This window comes from Myotis lucifugus, unplaced genomic scaffold (genome assembly GCF_000147115.1).
Source record: "Myotis lucifugus unplaced genomic scaffold, Myoluc2.0 scaffold_839, whole genome shotgun sequence".
In the NCBI taxonomy this organism is placed as follows: domain Eukaryota; kingdom Metazoa; phylum Chordata; class Mammalia; order Chiroptera; family Vespertilionidae; genus Myotis; species Myotis lucifugus.
Window position 1 is genome coordinate 137,905 of NW_005871887.1, and position 22,790 is coordinate 160,694.

At 42.7% G+C, this 22,790-nt stretch overlaps 1 protein-coding gene across 1 annotated transcript in view; it reads left to right on the plus strand.

The window, feature by feature from the left end:
• Positions 1-17,445, plus strand: part of LOC102423260 (zinc finger protein 432) — a 53,182-nt gene extending 35,737 nt beyond the window's left edge. The window contains exons 1-4 of the mRNA XM_023747326.1: positions 9,434-9,618; positions 11,054-11,149; positions 15,268-17,072; positions 17,325-17,445. Coding sequence (XP_023603094.1) covers positions 9,477-9,618; positions 11,054-11,149; positions 15,268-17,060 — 2,031 coding nt within the window. The 5' untranslated portion in view covers positions 9,434-9,476 and the 3' untranslated portion in view covers positions 17,061-17,072; positions 17,325-17,445. Of the gene's footprint in view, positions 9,619-11,053; positions 11,150-15,267; positions 17,073-17,324 lie in introns of the transcript that reaches the window.
• Positions 17,446-22,790: the final 5,345 nt, after the last annotated feature.

The window sequence follows — 22,790 nt, forward strand, 5'->3', positions numbered from 1 at the left end:
TTCTAAGTTTGACAAAGTACCATGTGTCCAAAATGTTCACATGAGGGGAAGTCAAATGAAGTATATGTGATCTCTTTGTAGTAGTACTTTGTGATTTTTGTGTAAATATAAATTTTCCCAAAAGTCTAATTCATATTTATTATATTACAGTAAAACTGGGGAAAACAGATAGAATATACTTTTACTGTAATTTTTCACACACATATTTCCATAGTACAAAATGTTTATGTATATCTACATGTAATTAATATAAAAGTGGCTATAATAAAGTCATGGGTGAACTAGTGGGATGGTAACCTCCCCCGCCCCCCCACTTTCTTCTCTCAAGGCATAGCTCTCTCTCTCTGGTCTCCTAAACTCCATCGGCCCTCCTATGCTTCTGTAATTTGTTTCCTGAAGCCTATTTCTTCCACAGCTCACTACTTCTACCTCTATGTCTCTAAATAAACTTTTTCTTGTTTAAAAAAACATGGGATATACATGAAAAACATAAAATTCAATTACAGTAAAGTTTATTACTATATATATATATTTTTTTATTATTTATTTATTTTTTTCAGAGAAGAAGGGAGAGGGAGAGAGAGATAGAAACATCAATGATGAGAGAGAACCTTTGATTGGCTGCCTCCTGCACACCCCCACTAGTGACTGAGCCCACAACCCAGGCATTTGCCCTTGACCAGAACTGAACCCGGGACCCTTCAGTCTGCAGGCCGACACTCTATCCACTGAGCCAAATCAGCCAGGGAAAATTATGTTCAGTTTATATTATGATCCTCTTATTATTCAAATTATTATTCAAATTAATTGCCCTGGCTGGTGTTGCTCAGTGGTTGAGTGTTGACCCATGAACCAAGATTCAGCATTTCGAGATATATATAATATTCGTGTAGTAATTGTACAATTTATTAACATTTAGGAAGGTCAGAGCTGTGCCATCATCAGCACAATTGAGTTATTAGAAAATGTCATGACCTCATACAGGAACTAATTGGATGGTTGTTTGTTATTATTGAGTTTGGCAAATTCTTTATATATTTTGAATGCAAGTCCTTCACCGGATGTATGATGTGGAAATTTTTTTCTCCCAATCTCTGGCTCCATTCTTCACTTTCTTAAACGTTGTGCTTAGAAATACAAACGTTTTACATTTTAATCAAGTTTTACTTTTATTTCATGGCTCATCTTTTACTGTCTTCTCTCAGAATTCTTTTGCTAACTCGGGTTCAGGAAGATTGCCTCCCGCCTGCTTTTCTAAATTTCATAGTTTCAGCTGTTCCGCTTAATCTATGATCTATTCTGAGTTCATTTATGTTTACGGTTGGAGTTAGGGTCTCAATTTTCTTTTTCTGGAAATAGAGACACAATTATCCCAGCATCTTTTGCTGAAAAGACTTCTCCCTTTGGCTTATCTTGGGACCTTGGCCAAAACACAACAGACGTTATTTCTGGATTCTCAGACCTGGTTGTGCCTTTTCTCATGGGCTCCAGACCTTTGCTGGCCTCCCTGTTGGAGGCCTGTCTCCGAGCCCCCCCTCCCCCCGCCCCCCCCATCCCAGTGACAACTTCAGCTGCTCCCAGCAGCTTTTTCCCTGGGCGGTGACAGCCGGCCTCACTCTGTGCCAGTTTCTCGAAATCTTCTTCTGTCCTTAAAAACCACTTCCTGCAAGAAAATTTCCCCCAGAAGCTTCCTGTTGGTGTCTATTTACTAGACATATGACCTTTTTCCTCTTTGCAGAATTTTATTCTCTGCTGCTATAGCAACAACTGAGCTCAAGAAACTTGTTTTTTTGTTTGTTTGTTTTTTAATGTTGTCGGGGGTGGCTGGGGAGAGGTCAATGGGGGACTCATGGAATACTTTAAACAATAAAGAATTTAAATTTTTAGAAAATGTTGTACAAACTGTAAAATAAAAGCTGCATTCATGCCCTGACTGGTGTGGCTCCACCGGTTGGAGCACCATCCAGGGCGCAGGACTGGTCATGGGTTCGATTCCCGGTGAGGGCACCTGAGCAGGTTGGTTTCGGGTTTGACCCCCTGTGCAGAGGTACAGGGTCCGTGCTCTCTCTCTCATCGGTGTTTCTCTCCCCTCCCTCCCCCTCCCCTGCTCTCCCCTCTTCTCTCCCTCTCTCCCCCTCCCTCCTTCCCTTTCTGGGGAAAAAAAAAAAAAAGCTGCTGTCCTAAGCCTCCTTTGCCCAGACCGCCCAACGCAATTTAACTCGCTTCTTATTTACCTCCCCAAGCTTGAATCTCTGAAAAAACACTCACTTTCCACAACAGTCGAAATGCCAGGAAACGAGATTAAATTCGCGAGCTGCTCACCTGCCCGCCATCCTGGCTCCTGGCTCCGGTCTCCATGGTCCCGGCTTTGCCTTCTGTACGGCAGTCAGGCCTCCCAACATGGCGGCCCCCGTGCGGCGGGGGCGCGGCGACAGGGCGCCGCCATATTGCCGGGCGGGGAACGCGGAAAAAGCTCGCGGTTCGGCCCAGGCCTCAGCTCCCCGCCTGCCGCCGCCAGATGACGCAATATCTAAGCGCCGCTTGCAGCAGCCGAGTCCGTTCCCGGAAGTGTCACGTCTGGACGCTCCCGTGCGGCTGCAGAGAGTAGGTCAGCGAGCTCCTGTCCTTTGTGTGAGGGCCGATCAAATAATTGCATGGAAAAAAAATAATAATAATAATTGCATGGATGCCTCCCCGGGGACCGACCTTCAGGCCGCTGAGACCACATCACCTCTCCCCTGCGACCCGCCCAGGGTCCTTTGAAAACCTCCGACGCCCCGTCTTTGGCGCCATTTTTGGGCTCAGCCCATCTGGTTATGCAGGTGACGTCATAACCTCCTAATCCCTTACCCCTTTGGCCTCGGGCGGTCCTCCTCCTGTGACCCTAACACTTTGAAGTGTATGAATGTAAAAATCTGCTTATTTGGGGCGAATATTTTCTCTCTCTCTTTTTAAATATATAAAATATATTTTATTGATATTTTATGGAGGGGAAGGGAGAGGGATAGAGAGTTAGAAACATTGATCAGCTGCCTCCTGCACGCCCCCTACTGGGGATGTGCCCGCAACCAAGGTACATGCCCTTGGCCGGAATCTAACCCGGGACCCTTCAGTCCTCAGGCCAACGCTCTATCCACTGAGCCAAAACGGTTAGGACTTAAGATATATTTATTGATTTCAGAGAGGAAGGGAGAGTTGGAAACATCAATGATGAGAGGGAATCATGGATCGGCTGCCTCCTGCATGCCCCCCACTGGGGACGGAGCCTGCAACCCGGGCATGTGCCCTTGGCCGGAATCGAACCCGGGACCCTTCAGTCTACAGGCTGACGCTCTATCCACTGAGCCAAACCGGCTGGGGCCTCTCTCTTTTCTAACGCTCACCCAAGGAGTGAGGAAATACTTTCCATTGATTTTTAGAGAGAGTGGAAGGGAAGGGGACAAGGAAGAGAGTGGGGGGTGAGGAGAGAAATATCACTGTGGGAGGGACCCCGGACCAGGGACAGGGTCGAGCCTGCAACCTGGGTACCTGCCCTGGATTGGAAATCGAACCCAGGACCCTCCAGGCACTGATCAGCCATTGAGCTACCGGGCCAGGGCCATTTTCTCATTAAAATAAGTTAACTCTTTGAATCCCTTTCTCCATGTGGATGAAACAGTGTCTGAATATAACCATTCGTTTTCTGCCTTCCTCTCTCATGTGTATCATTTATTCTTGTCTCAAAGCATTGGCTCAGCTGTCAAGTACAAAATTAGGAAATTGGGGTTGTCTTGGGAAATCTGTGCCCTGTTGCTTACCCAGAAAATTCACCTGCTACGGTGTCGGGAGTTAACAGTTTCTGTAGGATCATAAAATCACAATTCACCCACGATTTCAAATTTGATGAAGTAAGTGCATTTATAGTAGTCTTTAAAACTAAAAAAGTTTCTTTAATGGGGTTTATGTCTCCTGTTGAATTTTTAAATACTCTGTGTGCACGAGTTTTCTCTTCATCCGTCTCACTACAAATGCTTATATTTTATTGGTTCTTTTGGAGGACAAGCTTTTGGTATTGTTGAGCTCTTCCATTGAATTGTTAACTTAAAATCTGCAGTTTACTCAGTATGAGAGCAGTATTGACATGCATCTACATATGTACTGCTCACAGATGTAAGAAACAGCACTCCAGCCCTGGCCGGTTTGGCTCAGTTGCTAGAGCATCGGCCTGCGGACTAAGGGGTCCCAGGTTCGATTCCAGCCAAGGGCATATGCCCAGGTTTCGGGCTTGATCCCCAGTGTGGGGGTGTGCAGGAGGCAGCCAATCAATGATTCTCTCTCATCATTGATGTTTCTATCTCTCTCTCCCTCGCCCTTCCTCTCTAAAATCAATGAAGATATATTTTTTAAAAAAAGAAAAGAAGCCAGCACCAGTTTGGCTCAGTGGTTTGAGCATCAGCCTGCGGACTGAAAGGTCCCAGGTTCGATTCCGGTCAAGGGCATGTACCTTGGTTGCGGGCACATCCCCAGTGGGGGCTGTGTAGGAGGCAGCTGATCAATGTTTCTCTCTCATCGATGTTTCTAAACTCTCTATCCCTCTCCCTTCCTCTCTGTAAAAAATCAATAAAATATATTTTAAAAAAAAGAAAAGAAACAGCACCCCAGCACTCCATGGTGTTCTGTGGGCTCCACCCCAATTACATTACATCCTCTCACCCACAGGTAATTACCATCTGCTCTCCATCCTGAGCACTTTAAGGCTTTTCTTTGTAGTTTTATCATATAATTAATCATTTCTGATCAGTTTACCTGTCTCAATCAATCTTACATTATGCATTTATTTTTATTGATTAAGGTACTACAAATGTGTCCTTATCCCCCTATTCCCCCTCCCCCCCCCCACATTATGGATTTTTTTATGTCAGGCTTCTTTTGCTCAGTACATAGGTATATATTTTTTTGCTCTGTAATGAGGGTCAGGTAACCCTATTCTGTAATGTTGACACAGTAATTATTTTAGGAGTTGCAAGCCACAGGATGTCTCTCACATATGCTTCACAAAGAGGTGTTTTTTTGTTTTGCCATTTTTAAAAAACAGCTTTACCAGCGTGACTCAGAGGTGATCCTGGTTCAATTCCCAGTCAGGACACATACCCGTGTTACAGGTGCGATCCCCAGTGTGGGGTGTGCAGGAAGTGGCCAATCAGTGATTCTCTCTCGTCATTGATATTTCTGACTCTCTTTCCCTCTCCCTTCCTCTCTGAAATATATATGTATATGTATGTGTGTGTGTGTGTGTGTGTATATATATATATATATATATACACACACACACACACACATACATACATACATACAATGGGGCCTTGACTTACGAGTGTCCTGACTAATGAGTTTTTTGAGATACCAGCTGTCTCTCGGCCAATTTTTTGCATTGAGTTGATAGAGTAATTTGAGATAATGAGCTCGGTCTCGGAACGAATTAAACTCGTAAGTCAAGGCCCCTCTGTGTGTGTATATATACACACACACACACACACACACCATTAGGTGCCCTCTGCTCTCTCTCTGGGGAGCACCCCTGGGCCTCCCTCTTCCCCCACCTCCTTCCCTCCTTGGAGCTCCCTGTGCCTTTCTCTCTCTCCTAAGCCCAATGGCCCTTTCTTTGGCCTCTGTGACTTGTTTCTGAGCCCACACAGCTCAGCTGGCTCAATTTTTTTTTTTATCTGTGTGACATCCTAAATAAACTCTCCTTATAATATCAAAAACATACAAAATAAAACCTAAAAACATTGAAAGCGTCCTTAGCTTACAAAGCTGGGCCAAGGTTGTCTTACCCCCATGGCCTGCCTTCGTCTGAGTGGATGGCAGCGTTTCTTACTGTTCATTAGAGCCCTGTCATTTGCAGTCTGCATTGTGAGGAATACTGCTGCCTTGAAAATACTTGTACGTGGCTTCTGGTTCAAAGGTGCCCTTACTTTGTTCTGGGGGGCGGAGTGGGAGGAAGAAAATATCTTAGATGTTTACCTCAGAGTGAAAATGCTATGTCCTGCTGAAACCGGTTTGGCTCAGTGGATAGAGCGTCGGCCTGCGGACTGAAGGGTCCCAGGTTCGATTCCGGTCAAGGGCATGTACCTGGGTTGCGGGCACATCCCCAGTAGGAGATGTGCAGGAGGCAGCTGATCGATGTTTCTCTCTCATCGATGTTTCTAACTCTCTATCTCTCTCCCTTCCTCTCTGTAGAAAATTAATAAAATATATTTTTAAAAAAAAGAAAAAAAAAAAGAAAATGCTATGACCTAGGGCAGTGATGGCGAACCTATGACACTCGTGTCAGAGGTGACACGCGAACTCATTTTTTTGGTTGATTTTCCTTTGTTAAATGGCATTTAAATATATAAAATAAATATCAAAAATATAAGTCTTTGTTTTACTATGGTTGCAAAGATCAAAAAAATTTCTATATGTGACACGGCACCAGAGTTAAGTTAGGGTTTTTCCAAATGCTGACACGCCGAGCTCAAAAGGTTCGCCATCACTGTCCTAGGGTGTGTGTAACTTCAGTCTAAATAGCTGATGCTGAAATGATTTCCAAAGTGGTTGTACCTTTTGCATTTCCTCCAGCGACTGTAATGAGCTCTCCAGCGCACTGCACGTGGCCTGTTTGAAATCCTTCCGTAGCTTAACACAGTGGTCGGCAAACTCATTAGTCAAGAGAGCCAAATATCAACAGTACAACGATTGAAATTTCTTTTGAGAGCCAAGCTTTTCTAAACTTAAACTATATAGGTAGGTACATTGTTATTAACTTAATTAGGGTACTCCTGAGCTGGTCTTTGCTAAAAAACGTGGTATTTTGTGGAAGAGCCACACTCAAGGGGCCAAAGAGTCGCATGTGGCTCGCGAGCCGCAGTTTGCCGACCACGGGCTTAACACATTGAGACATTTCCCTGTATCTTTTTTTTTTTAATATTTTTTTTATTGATTTTTTACAGAGAGGAAAGGAGAGAGATAGAGAGTCAGAAACATCGATGAGAGAGAAACATCGATCAGCTGCCTCCTGCATATCTCCTACTGGGGATGTGCCCGCAACCTAGGTACATGCCCTTGACCGGAATCGAACCCGGGACCTTTCAGTCCGCAGGCCAACGCTCTATTCATGAGCCAAACCGGTTTCGGCAATTTCCCTGTATCTTAAAGGCCTGTGATGTGCCCCTCCCCTTGAGATTGAGAGTTGTCTACAAAGTGATTGGTGTGTGTGTTCTGAGTTGGGGTTCAATCTTCTTCTCCCCATCCCCCCCACTCCCAGCGTGGATATCTGATGGTCCCCGAGCCGTTTTTTTAGAAAGACAGCCTCACCCTCCTCTCTGCAGAGCTTCCTGTGTCATCACGTCTCTATCTGTACGTGAGTCTGTCTGTTCACAGCATCTCATTCTGTTCTTTGGCTGACTTGTCTATTGTGCTAACGTGGTGCTGTCGTAATTACAGTGACTTGAAGCCCTCATAACTGATGGAGCAACTCTTTCACCTGTTTTGAAAGGTGTGTAGAGCTGTCAGTAAGGGATTCTGATTGGGAATTCATTGGGTCTTTATATACATATGGGAGACATGGCATCTTTAAACTGTTTGCTTTTCTGAGTCATCTTCACAGTCCATCTTTCCGTTTATTTAATTAAGACTATTACAGTTTTTTCTCAACGTTTCTTGCTTTCAAGGGAAACAGTGCCCAGACCCTCTCCGTCCACATGCTCTGCTCTGTGTCAGTGATTTTCCTGGGGCTCCCCTGCTCCTGAGGCTGGTGCGGGCATGGATGTCATCTCCCAGGTCTCCTGTGACACGCACCCCACTTACCCTCCACAGGATAAAGGAGTGCCGCCACACAGGTGGGACCTAAGGCTCCCCTGGCCAGAAGAATACGTACTTCCCGACACCATTTGAAGGGACACTAGCGATCCTGTGGCCTTGTGTGAGGGGAGTGCTCAGAGCAGTGTAGCGTCGGGGCCCAGAGGAAGTGCACCACCCGTGGGATTCTCTCCTCCGTCCACAGGCCTGACTTCCCAGGAGCAATAGAACCATGTGAAGCAGGAGGAGGCTGCGGGGTGGGTATCAGCATTTCCGTGACACCCCTGACTGCAGACGGATTTCTCTACAGAAATACAGAGCGGACCCCGAACGCACCAAGGCAGGGCCTCACCCTTGCAGCTCTTTTCAGAGAACAGAAGGAAATGCTCCAGGCTCAGGTGATTGGGTTTGTTTTATCCTTTCCCTTTTTTTAAAAAAAATAAAATATATTTTTATTGATTTCAGAGAGGAAGGGAGAGGCAGAGAACATTAATCTGGAAAGTATACATATATGTGTATATCCTTTGTCTCTCAAATATGTGAATGTGGCCCTGGCCGGTGTGGCTCAGTTGGTTGGGTGGCGTTCCGTGCACAGATACGTTGGGGATTCCATTCACGGTCAGGGCACATGCCCAGGTTTCAGGCTGGATCCCCAGAAGGGGGGGTACAGGAGGCAGTGGATCTAGGTATGGTTCTCACATCAATGTTTCTCTCTCTCTCCTTCTCCCTTTCTCTCTGTCTAAAAATCAATAAAAATTTTTTTAAAAATATATTGTATTGATTTTTTTACAGAGAGGTAGGGAGAGGAATAGAGAGTTAGAAACATCGATGAGAGAGAAACATCCATCAGCTGCCTCCTGCACACTCCCCACTGGGGATGTGCCCGCAACCAAGTACATGCCCTTGACCGGAATCGAACCTGGGACCCTTCACTCCGCAGGCCGACGCTCCATCCACTGAGCCAAACCGGTTAGGGCAAAAAATATTTTTTAAAAATATGTGATTGTGGTGTTTCTAGGTTCACAAGAATATTTTATGTCACATTATAGAAACTTATAACTGGTTGAATGCATGAATGTCTGAATGCACAGTTACAAAATACAGGATGGGGTAACATTAGGTTTACAGATGTGCATGCAGAAAACACAGTTTATTCCTGTATCATTATTTATTAATACGTTATTTTTCATGTGAACAACTGTAAACCTAACTTGGCCCCACCCTGTATTTTAGTAGGCATGTGATTATCCAACTGTACATAAAATAAAACCCCACTTGCTGAAGAGATGCGGCTTATAGAGTGAAAATGAGCAGAAAAATTAACATTTCATCTATATCATCTATAGCAGGGGTAGGGAGCCTTTTTCTGCTAAGGGCCTTTTGGATATTTATAACATCATTCCTGGGCCATACAAAATTGATTTCAGAGAGAGAGGGAGAGGGAGAGAGAGAGAAACATCAATGATGAGAGAGAATCATGGATGAGCTGCCTCCCGCACGCTCCTCCCTGGGGACTGAACCCGTAACCAGTTTATGTGCCCCGACTGGGAATTGAATCCTGACCTCTTGGTTCATAGATCGAGGTTCAATCACTGAGCCACGCTGCCTGGGCCCCACCTCTGCTTTAGATTTTAAAGGACATCACGCCGTTACACAGCATGGAGTTGTTACCGGAATCCCTGACGTTTCACGATGTGGCCGTGGACTTCACCTGGGAGGAGTGGCAGCTCCTGGGCCCCGAGCAGAAGGACCTGTACAGGGACGTGATGATGGAGACCTACAGCCACCTGGTGTCACTGGGTGAGGACAGCTCCCCTGGCTCACTCAGCGGGTGCCTTGTCAGTGGCTTTTCCTTTCTCAGCTGCGTAACTGATCAGAATAACTCCAGTTCTCCGAGATGGTGGGATCTCAGGTACTTCTCTTGCTGCAGACAGGAGGGTATTAGGTCGCCCCTCCTGAGAGAAAAATATTTGTGTTATAGATGAGGAACCTATAATGTTACATTCTCCCTTCTTTTTTCTCGTTTTGGTTATTCCTCATGCAAGGATGGATTTTTTTAAAAATATTTTTTATTTTATTTTATTATTTTATTTATTTATTTATTTATTTATTTTATTGTTTATTTTATTTGAGGGAGGGATTGTATTTTATTTTTATATTATTTTATGGTGGTTTTTTTTTATTTTATTTTATTTTTTATTTATTTTATTTTATTATTTTATTTTATTTATTTTATTTTATTATTTTATTTGAGTGAGAGGGAAGGAGAGGAAGAGAGAGGTAGAAACATCAATGAGAAAGAAACATCAATTGGCTGCTTCCTGCACATCCCCTACTGGGAATCGAGCCCTCAACCCGGGCATGTGCCCTGACTGGGAATCAAACCGTGACCTCCTGGTTCATAGGTCAACAATGAACCACTGAGCCACATCAGCCTGGTGCGAGGATATTTTTTAGAGCAGGGGTCCTCAAACTTTTTAAACAGGGGGCCAGTTCACTGTCCCTCAGACCGTTGGAGGGCCGGACTATAGTTTAAAAAAAAAACTATGAACAAATTCCTATGCACGCTGCACATATCTTATTTTGAAGTAAAAAAACAAAACGAGAACAAATACAATATTTGTATTTGCATGTGGCCCGCGGGCCGTAGTTTGAGGACCCCTGTTTTATATTTTTTATTTTATTTTATTGATTTTTTACAGAGAGGAAAGGAGAGGGATAGAGAGCTAGAAACACTGATGAGAGAGAATCATTGATCGGCTGCCTCCTGCACACCCCCTACTGGGGATCGAGCCCTCAACCCAGGCATGTGCCCTTGGCCGGAATCGAACCCGGAACCCTTTAGTCCGCAGGCTGATGCTCTATCCACTGAGCCAAACCGGTCAGGGGAGGACCCCTGTTTTAGAGAGAGAGGAAAGGTGGGGGAGAGAGAGAAACATCCATGTGAGACAGACACATTGATTGCTTGCCTCTCTCATGTGCCTAAGGGACTAGGATGGAGCCTCTAACCCAGGTACGTGCCCTTGACCTGAATCGAACTCGAGTCCCTACAGTCTGCATGTTGACATTCTATCCACTGAGCTAAAACAGCCAGGGCTCATTCTCTCTTCTTGACAGATCCCTGCCCAACATAATATGGGAAACCTGTCCATTCCCTGAAATGGACCATTCTCCCTTCTTGACGGAGCCCAGCCGGAGATAATAGGTCTAACTCTCTGTCCTTGTTCACAAGCAGGGTGTCAAGCCAGCAAACCAGACGCGCTCTCCAAGCTGGAACGAGGGGAAGAACCGTGGACAGTACAGCGTGGACGCCACTCTCCAGTCTCTCCAGGTGAGGGGGTGAGAACCAGCAAGGCGGGCGGCCGGGAAGTCACATTCCGGTCAGAGGCCGCGTCAGAGCCGTGACAGTGAATGAGGAAACTCAAACCTCCCCTTCACGTATGAGAACCCTTGTTCTTTGTACAAGTTTAGAGGAAAACATACGCCTTTTGTCGCTCTTGAGTTCTGACCCCTGTTTATTTTATCTTCCGCTTGTTTTTATGTAGTTTTCTCCCCCCTGGGATTCTCAGATCTTCCTCCTTTTTGTCCACGGTGAGCGTGTCTCTGCCTGTGTTACCACCTCTCTTGCTGTGAAATCCCACTTTCCAGGCCTCTCCGGAAAGACGGAACTTGGAATTCATTGCTTTTTTCTTGCTACTGGGCCTTTGTGCCCTGTTTCCCTCCATAACGTCCAACCCACCTTAGGTGCTGGGTCCCCGTGATAATGTGCTTTTCACGGCGCATTCATGTCGTTTGTTTGTTTGTTTCTAACAATTGTGATTTTGTTTTGTTTTGTTTTTCAATATACTTTATTGATTTTTTTACACCGAGAAAGGAAGAGGAGTAGAGAGTTAGACACATCGATGAGAGAGAAACATCAATCAGCCGCCTCCTGCACACTTTCTATTGGGTATGTGCCCGCAACCAAGGTACATGCCCTTGGCCGGAATCGAACCTGGGACCCTGGAGTCCGCAGGCCGACGCTCTGTCCACTGAGCCAAACCGGTCAGGGCTCATGTCGTTCTTCACTCCTCTCCCTCCAAGGTTCTTCACACCCTGTTCTCCTCTCTCTTAAAATGTCCTCTATTCCCATGAGTGACCTCTTTCTGTTCTGTGACATGGGCTCCCAAATCGACTTCTCCCTCAATATTGTCTAATGTACACTTTATTTTTAAGTATTTTACTCATCGTCATGGCATCTGGCCTCTGATTTCCCATTTTGTGGGAGAGCAGGAATCATCTTCCCTTTATTCCTTTTTAAGTCTAGTTTCTCTTTCAGCACTAGACATTTTTACCAGTAATTCTGTCCATCCTGGCATCACCTGGCATGTTCCCTATGTGCTGAGCTGAGCTCCCTTCTTAAAGGTCTCTACTCCTTCATTTGATGACAAGAAAAACCGTATCATCCTATGTGAGTTACAGCCCAAACTAGGTCATAACTTCTGTCTGCTTCAAGTGACTTCCATTTTAGTTTTCCTAATTTAGATTTTTCTTTACTCCGAGATGTTATCACTGCATTAACCTTCCTGAAACTTTTGCTTTTATATCATATTTTAATGGCTTTACTTAGATTTAATTTATATAGGATACAATATACCCATTTAAAATATACAGTCAGCCCTGGATGGGTTGCTCAGTTGACTGGAGCATTACCCTGTACACCAAAAAAAGTTGAGGGTTAGACCCCTGGTTGGGGCAGAAAATGGGAAGCAACCGATTGATGTTTCTCTCACATTGATATTTCTCTCTCTCTCTCTCTCTCTCTGTCTCTCTCTCTCTTTTAAATAAATAAAAACATATCCTTAGGTGAGAATTAGAAAAAATATATATATAATATATATATATAGTTGACTAGATTTTAGTACATTTATATAGTTGGTGATGGTTATTACCAAAATCAATTTTGGAACATTTTATATGTATATATATATATATATATATATATATTTTTTTTTTTTTTTAATATATTTCATTGATTTTTTACAGGGAGGAAGGGAGAGGGATAGAGAGCCAGAAACATTGATGAGAGAGAAACATCGACCAGCTGCCTCCCGCACACCCCCTACTGGGAATGTGCCCGCAACCAAGGTACATGCCCTTGCCCGGAATCGAACCCGGGACCCTTCAGTCCGCAGTCCGACGCTCCATCCACTGAGCCAAACCGGTTAGGGCATTTTATATGTATATATTTTTATCGTGGCTTTGATTCCTACAGCTTTATAGTAATTTTGGAAATTGCAAAGAGTGAATTCTCCAAGTCTGTTCTTCTCGGTCAAGACAGTTTTAACAACTGGATCCTTTAGTTTCCATTGTAATATTAGAATCAGCTTGTAAATTTCTGCAAAAAAAAGCAGCTAGTATTTTGATAGGGATTACATTAAATCTATATCTGAGTTGGGTAGTAATTTTATCTTAAGCATATTCTGCATCCTAATTAGGGTAATTGGTTGTTTTTCTATCTAATTTGATCTTTAATTTCTTCCAACAACATTTCATAAGTTTCAGAATAAAAGTTTGACACTGGCCTTTCTTAAATTTGTTCCTATATATAATATTCTTTTTTCTTATGTAGTGAATGGAATTGGTTTCTTGATTGCATTTTCCAATTATTCATTTCCAGGATGTGAAAATAGAATTGATTGCTTTCCCATCATTTTCTGATGAGTCTTGGTTGCAGATAACCAACTTTCCTATCACATGAAATTGCAGTTTCTCTTTTAGTGATCTCTGGGATCTGCTATTATCTTGCTCAGAAAGTTTCTGTCCTTTTTCTAAACTCTCTTTAATGTGTTCCATACCTGTGATTGTGTCCTGCAATTGATGTGATTGCTTTATTTTTTTAAAGCTTGCGTTCTGATAGCCAAGTGTTTTTGAAGCTAAGAACCCTAAAGGAAAAGATAGAAATAAACAGACCTTGTCCCTACTCTCCCCATGGCTTTTGTTCTCAGTAGAAGTACTGTATAATCAGTAATTAACATATATTTAGGGAACCATGGCTCTAAGGAAAATTAACACACTTGATGACACAGTGGGTGTTCATCCTGGAACTGAGCTGTTACCGGAGGGAATGGCTCTATGGTAAGGTGCCTTTAAGCACATAGATGAGGGATATAGGTCAGGTCTATGGAGTTTTCCAAATGTGAGACGGTGGGAAGTTAAAAGAGTTGCACCTGGAATGTGGTTGTGGAAATTCTGAAAATTTGTCTGCCTAGGCTGTCATGAGCAAGAGGGAAAAATGGAAAATGGGGTGGCAGCTGGAAGTTCTGAGATATTGGCCACGCATTGCCTGGGGAGGCCATTTAAGACCTTGCTTTCATTCCACATGAGTTGAGAAACCAGTGGGGACTTTTGCCAGAGTGGCATTATTTCACTAATGCTTAAAATGGACCACTTTGCCTGTGGTGTGGAAGGCAAGCATTCTCAGGGAGGGGAGTGTAGTGTTATACTTACAGTTACAATTATTTTTATATATATATATATATATATATATATATATATATATATATATATATGTATGTATACATTTAGTCCTAACCGGTTTGGCTCAGTGGATAGAGCATCAGCCTGTGGACTGAAAGGTCCCAGGTTCGATTCCGGTCAAGGGCATGTACCTTGGTTGCGGGCACATCCCCAGTGAGGGGTGTGCAGGAGGCAGCTGATCGATGTTTCTAACTCTCTATCCCTCTCCCTTCCTCTCTGTAAAAAATCAATAAAATATATTTTTTCAAAAATGGAGCGCTACACGAAAGAACAACGCATTTTCATTGTTGGGCAATATTTTAGAAATAATGAAGGTTTGGCAGCTACAGTTCGAAATTTTCATGCAAAATATGGTCGGAATAGTGATTTAACGTCATCAACTGTGAAGAGATTAATTTAAAAATTTAGGGAGACTGGATCAATTAGTGATCTTAAACACTCTGGCCATCCTTCAACAAGTCGTTCAACACAAAACATCGAAGCACTTCGTGAGAGTGTTGCTGAAGGTCCAGGGACATGAATTCGGCAACATGGTCAAGAATTGGACATTTCGCCCTAACCGGTTTGGCTCAGTGGGTAGACCGTCGGCCTGCAGACTGAAAGGTCCCAGGTTCGATTCTGGTCAAGGGCATGTACCTTGGTTGTGGGCACATCCCCAGTAGGAGGTGTGCAGGAGGCAGCTGATGGATGTTTCTCTCTCATCGATGTTTCTAACTCTTTATCCCTCTCCTTTCCTCTCTGTAAAAAATCAATAAAATGTATTTTTTTTAAAAAGAACTATGCATGAAGACAAAATATATTTTTTATTTTGCATCATATAGGATTGTCACTAAATAGTTACTTCACGTGACGGCTTTTTACAAAACAGTTTTGTTTCAAACAAGGATTGTGAGAGATTCCAGAATGATTCCCTGTTCTCTTCTGTCCTAGAACTCAGGAAGGTGGATGATCTTCTGCAGCATCACGTGCAAATCCGAAGCCTTCAGAAGAGGGTCGACCGAGACTGTGAACATAATATGTTAGCAGATACTGTTAATCAGAGTGAAGATCATTCTCTATTCAAGCAAAATTGTGATATGTTTGAGACAAGTGAAAAACCTTTAAGATCAAATTTAAATTTTGAAAACCAAAACAGAAGTTGTAACTTAAAGAATTCTGTGGAGTTGAAGGAAGATGGGATATCCATTCTTCATGCTAACCATGAACAATTTAATTCGGAGATCATGTTGCCTGTCAGTACCAAACCCATTAATAATCAATCCCACGTCACTGAGCAACAGAAATCTCACAATGTAGAGAAAGCCCATGTATGTGTTGGATGCGGGGAAGCCTTCATGAAGACGTCTCAGCTCACTGATCATCAGAGAGTTCATACTAGTGAGAAACCCTATGGGTGCAGTCTGTGTGGAAAAGCCTTTAACAGAAAATCCAGGCTCACTAAACATCAGAAAATACATACGGGACTCAAACAGAATGAATGCACTGAATGCGACAAAACCTTCCTCAAGGCATCCCAGTTCAATAAACATCAGAAAAGTCACATGAAAGAGAAACCTTATACGTGTAGTGAATGTGGGAAAACGTTCATCAAAAAGTCTCTTCTCATTTATCATCAACGAACTCACACTGGAGAGAAGCCTTACATATGCAGTGAATGTGGAAGGGGTTTTACCAAGAAGTGTCATCTTATTGAGCATCACCGAACTCACACAGGAGAGAGACCTTATACGTGCAGTGAATGTGGGAAAGGCTTTATCAACAAGAGTAATCTTATTGAGCATCACAGAACTCATACAGGAGAGAAACCTTACACATGCCGTGAATGTGGGAAAGGATTCTCAGTGAAGCACCGCCTCATAGGACATCAGCGAACTCATACAGGAGAGAAACCCTATGGCTGCACACTATGTGGCAAAACCTTCTCTATAAAGTTTAATCTCACTAAACATCAGAGAACTCACACGGGAGAAAAACCTTTTTTATGCAGTGAATGTGGGAAACGCTTCTCAATGAAGCAGTGCCTTATTGGACATCAGCGAATTCATACTGGAGAGAAACCCTATGTATGCGTTGTGTGTGAAAAAGGATTCCCCAGGAGGGGCGATCTCACTGTACATCAGCGAAGCCATACCTCAGAGAAACCGTATACGTGCAACGAATGTGGAAAGGCCTTCACCGTGAAGAGTCGTCTGATTGTACATCAGCGAATGCACACGGGAGAAAAGCCTTTTTTATGCAGTGAATGTGGGAAAAGCTTCTCATTGAAGCAGGGCCTTGTTGGACATCAGCGAACGCATACTGGAGAGAAACCCTATGTATGTGTTGTGTGTGGAAAAGGCTTCACCATGAAGCGTGATCTCACTGTACATCAGCGAAGTCATACTTCAGATAAACCGTATGCGTGCAATGAATGTGGGAAAGGCTTCCCTGTGAAGAGTTGTCTGATTGTACATCAGCGAATGCACACGGGAGAGAAGCCCTATGTATGCAGTGAATGTGGAAAAGGCTTCCCAGTGAAGATGTACCTGACGGTACATCAACGGACTCATACAGGAGAGAAACCGTATGTATGTAGTGTATGCTGGAAAGGTTTCACGGCGAAGCAAAATCTCATTAGACATCAGCTGAAACATACAGGAGAGAAGCCCTTTGTATGTAATTTGTGTGGGAAAAGCTTCACCATGATGACTGACCTCACTTTACATCAGCAAACTCATACTTAAGAGAAACTGTATGTGCTGCCCTAACCGGTTTGGCTCAGTGGATAAAGCGTCAGCCTGCGGACTGAAGGGTCCCAGGTTCGATTCCGATCAAGGGCATGTACCTTGGTTGCAAGCACGTTCCCAGTAGGGGGTGTGCAGGAGGCAGCTGATCGATGTTTCTCTCTCATCGATGTTTCTAACTCTCTATCCCTTTCCCTTCCTCTCTGTAAAAAATCAATAAAATATATTTTTAAAAAAGAAGAAAGAAAAAAAAAGAAACTGTATGTGCAGTGCATATGAGGAAGGCTTCATTATGAAGAGTATACTAGATATACATCAGCAAAACTCATGCTGCAGAGAAGCCCTACACGCAAGAATTGTGATGAAGGCTTTAGGAAGAAGATATGCTTTGTACAACATCAGAGATTTCACTCAGGAAATACTTGCTTTGCATGGACTGAATGTGGAAAATTCTCATTCAGCAAAAATGATCTTATTACCCACCAGAGAAATCACATGGGAGAGAAACCCTATTGGTGTAATGAATGTGGGAAAGCCTTCACTACAAACTCAAGACTTTTATATTCATCAAAGAACACATACAGGAGGGAGGCCCTAAGAATGCAGTAGTCGTGGAAAAGCTTCTGACCACTTGTCATTTTTAAACAAGAGATTTCATATGTGTTTGCTTTGGGGAAAGCCTGTTTCCAACTTTAGGGTCTCAAGATAATAGTATGCAATGAAGAATAACTTAATGCAAAAGCAGAGATGGGGGGGGGAAAGAATTAAGTTACTGTAAAGAATGTGGTACTGTCTTGATCAATTACCTCATATTTTATATCAAGAAATTACAAAACAAATTAAATACAGTCAGCCTTGATTAAAACATTTTAGGACATTATATGTCGAAAAAGTTTATCCTGATGTAAATCCTATGAATGTGACAGTAGGAAATTCTTTAGCGGGAAGTAAACCCTATCATATGTGATCAGAGATCATGAACAAATGAATATTTCTAATTGTTTGAAAGCATCTGCCCCAAACGTAAAACAAATAGATGTCAGTTTACACTAGAGAAATGCTTTTCTCTGGCAGGAATATGGCATGGTTTGCAGTAATTCATGTTGCCTTATCATTTGCCATCAATCCATGAACAACTCATGAACACATTCAATTTGGTGGACTTGAGCAAAACTTCTGATAACTTAATGAAGAAGAGAAGACTTGAATGAAAAAGCATTCTGTCACAAGTCTGAACAGTAAATATACCTCACAAGCCATTGTGGACAGGATACCTTCTGCAATATTTCTACTCACCTTGCCTTTGATTTTATAAATTTTAAACAGTGACAATTACTCTCATTGTGAATTAAATTTTAATATATACAACACATGAGTGGTCTATGCCTGTTTAAATATGTAATTAAATATTGCACTTCTTTCTATTTTTGGGTTATTTCAGAATACTTAAAGTACATGTAAATGAATATATTCATTTATAAGGATAACATTTTAATGTGTTTGATAAAGTTTATAAGTAGTATCAAGTGGTTTACAAAATTAATATAAATGTGACAGTTTTTAAAACTTAATTTTGAAAAAAAACTTAGTTCTGAAATAAGCTTAGAATCGCAAAAACTGAAATTTTCTTGAGATTTCCAAATGCCCTTCATCTATCTATTTACTCCCAAAGGTAAAACCTTACATAGTCACAGTTCATTCTCAAGTAAAGTGAAATTGTTACAGTGCTCTTAACTATAGGATTTATTTGTATCTCCAGTTTTAGCAAACACTCCTTTTTGTCTTTTTTTAATATATAAATGTAAGGAAATCTTATCACATGTAGATTCTTGTAACCATAGTAGAAATTCAGAAAGTTTTGCTATCACAAACTCCTCCAGGCTATCTTTCATTCTTTTTTTAAAAAAGGTTTTTATTGATTTCAGAGAACAGAAGGGAGAGGGAGATAGAAACATCAATGATGAGAGAGAATCATTCATTGGCTGCCTCCTGCACACCCCCTACTGAGGATCATGCCTAAAACCCAGGCAAGTGCCCTGACCGGGAATCCACGTGCCCTGGTTCATGGGTTGATGCTCAACCACTGAGTAACACTGGCCCAACTACCTTTTCATAGTCACATCCTTGTCCTGACCTTAGTTTTTGGCATCATTGCTCTCTTTGTATCTGTAATTTTGTCATGTGTAATATTAGAAAAATTGAGTCATTTGACATCTATCCTTTTCAGATGGGCTATTTGAACTTGTAAGAATACATATTGGTCTCTGCCTCTGGCTCCACGTACAAATCGCCTGGAACCCTTGTAAATTTCTCAGTGATAACAGGGGAGAGGGTCTGGAAGTACAATTCATGGTCAATCATGCCTATTTGAGGAAGGATTCATAAACATCCCTATAGCTGGATATTCTGAGATCTTCCAGGTGGGTAAAGACATCCAGTTATGCGGAGGGTGATGCACCCTAATTTCATGGGGATAGATGCTGTGCTTGGGGCTCCCAGACCTCGAAGAGTGTAAATCTGTCTGTTCATCTGTAACCTCAATGATGAATGTGTAGTTAGATGTGTATTTGTTATCACTTTAACTTTGGTAAAATGTCTGGTCACTTGTAACTGTCTATGGCTTCTGGCAATTTTTTAATTAAAGGAGCAGGGAAACAACAAAGATATATGTTGGAATTTCACTAATTTCATGCCTTTTTCTCTATGTAACAAGTCTTCATATTGTGATAGTCAGTTTTTCATGCTGATAACTGAATGATGAGCTGATGTTCTTCCTGGGTTCGTGTCTCACAAAGTTGAAGAATAAAATCTCGGACCAGAAGATTTAAGCAAGGGGTGTAGGATTTATTCAAGCAGATACAGACTCCCTGCACAGGGAGGAGACCCAAGAAAGGGCTTCCACTGAAGCTTACTTGTCTAGGGGTTTTTATCCACCATAGACTCACTCTTTGTCTATCCATGTCACTCTCTGATTGGCTCCTTCTATCTGCCTTGCCTAGGAACAGTTTCCTCCCACTTACTGATCCCCGTGTTTTCTTTTTTCCTCCCCCTTCTTTTGACCTTTCCGCAGTATTCTGCACTTGCAAGATAAACATCCTAGTGGTTTGGAGCTCGGCTTTACAGTCATGTACACATTTGTTTTCCTATATGTCCTACCTTCACTGCCTATCTGGTCTCCAACTCCTCTCACTTCCCCCTTTGATTAGGAAACCCCAACTGCTGTTGGGAACAGGGTCGACAACGATTCTGGCTGCTTCCTGCTGAGTAGGGGCGTTAAGTGGAAGCGTCTGTCAGGGTCCCATGGGAGGTGAGCGACCTAGAGGTCCAGGGAAGAAGGATGTGACTTTTATCTGCGGCTCCATCTGCAGGACCATTTAGAACTTTATAGCCTCTGTGCAAGAAGAAAAAATGTGTATTAGAGGGTTTAACAAGCAAGACCCAAAGTTGAGTGTCAGGACGAGCATACAGAGGGGATCCAGCTAGAGGTAAAAACCAGGAGGCCCCATTAATATAATGTAGCCAGGTGCCTCAAGATTCTGAAAGTTGTCAGACCGTTGAGGCTCCATTGACTAAATCCTTACCTCCATCCCTTACTATGGGAGACTGGTTGGCATAAAAACTGCACTTTTCCTATAGGAATAGGCATAGTCCCCCTTTCTCAGCTGTGAGAAGTTCAAGTACTCTCTAATTTTGGAGGGTAACCCAAATTAGCTAGAGTGCATCTGGTCTTGTAATGCGACAATACTCTGGGCAATTTCTTCTAAGCTTTCTGCAAGGTCTTTAGATGTCATCCCCAGGCAGCTAAGGTATCTCACCAGGAGGGGCACAGGGCTTTCTGGCATAATCAGGAAGGCCTGGGAAAAGAACAGCTCACCCCAGCTACACCCCAAAGGCTCAGAAAAATAGGTCTTTATCGGCTTTCCAGACACACGGGTGAAGGTCACAGCCTCTGAGGCTGTTTGACCGGGGTTCGAGAGTGCTGAGAAAGTGGCTCCAGTATGGAGGAGGATTACCCGGAGCTCCTGGGAGGAGTTCACAGTCCTATGGGGAGCCAGGTAGGGAGGCTTTATGGCCTGTCCGTCCTGCTGGACTAGTTGGGTCATCGGTTCGGCCCCCTGGGACTTCTCGTAGTTTCCATTACAAACAGGACAGGGCTTAGGAGGCCATTTTGCTCGCCCTTTCCTCCATTGAGTAGCCTTTGCACCTTTGCATACACAGCTGAGTATGTTTGATGTATGTTTTTTTTGTTGGATCTCTCTATTCTGTTCCTCTTACGTATATGTTCATCCTTTCACAAATACTGTCAATACCAATGCAACATACCAGTGTTGAAATATGTTGATAACAGCCCTGTATGATGGTTCTTTTTAGTCAGAATTGTTTTCCTATTTTCAGTCTAGGAACCTGACAAATATTACCTTTACCAGGAGATCCATGTTAAGTCATTTTGGTATTTTCTATCCCTGAATATAGTATGAGGAGAGACTTCAATTCCCAAATGCATAACCCCTGTTTAGTGAGGAAACCTTTGTGGGGCACAGCTACAGTGTTTGGGCCAGGTTCAATGCTCGGGACTAATGAAAGGACAGGGTCTTCTCATTGCCACATGCAAGTCCCAGCTCCCAGAGTATTGTTGCATTACAGCACAATTATACCCAACAGCTGTGGTTGTAAGCTTGAACCTATGGTCCAAACACGTGGCCCCACGTGCCTTGTGCTAGAGTTCAGGTGCATGTAGTTGAGTAGGGTTGGAACTCACGAGAATGCTGTAAACAACTTGCTCACACTCCTACTTTGCCTCGTGGCATCTGCTATAAAATAAAGACACGGCTTGTGGGCACTGGCGCTGTCTCCTCATCAGGGAGTAGCGTCCCACTGAGACCCAGCTTTCATTCTCTTGTCTGTCTTTTCTCAATCCTTTCACCCCCCAACTCAGGATCACCTTTGGCTGTAACAACCTTATACCAACTTAAAGGATGGATGAATATACAAAATACCTGGATAGTAATCCTCTAAATAATTGAGGCCATAAATGAGAAAAAGACTGAGAAATGGTTACAGAGCAGAGATACTAGTAATTAAGGAACAATCTCTAAATGCAATATTGTGTTTTAGATTGAATCCTGGGACAGATAAAGGATTGAACTGGAAAAACTTGTGAAATCTGAGCAGAATCTGTAATTTAGTTGTGCATTATGCCAGTTAATTTCTCAATTTGACAAATGTAGCATGGTTATATAAAATGTTCACATGATGGGAAGACAAATGAAGTTATAGGGGAACTCTTTGCAGAAGTACCTTGTGACCTTTGTGTAAATATAAATTTTTTAAAAAAATATATTTTATTGATTTTCTACAGAGAGGAAGGGAGAGGGATAGAGAGTTAGAAACATCGATGAGAGAGAAAACATCCCATCAGCTGCCTCCTGCACACCCACTACTGGGGATGTGCCTGCAACCCAAGGTACATGCCCTTGACCGGAATCGAACCTGGGACCCTTGAGTCCGCAAGCTGACGCTCTATCCACTGAGCCAAGCCAGTCAGGGCTAAATATAAAATTTTGACAAAATAAGAAGCTTATTAAAAATAGGTCTAATTTGTGGCAACTATAATACAATAAAACTGGATGAAATAGGTAGATGTAATTTTTTTTTCATTTCTCAAATGTATTTCTATATTATACATTTCTTAAAATACATTTTTATTGATTTCAGAGAGGAAGGGAGAGG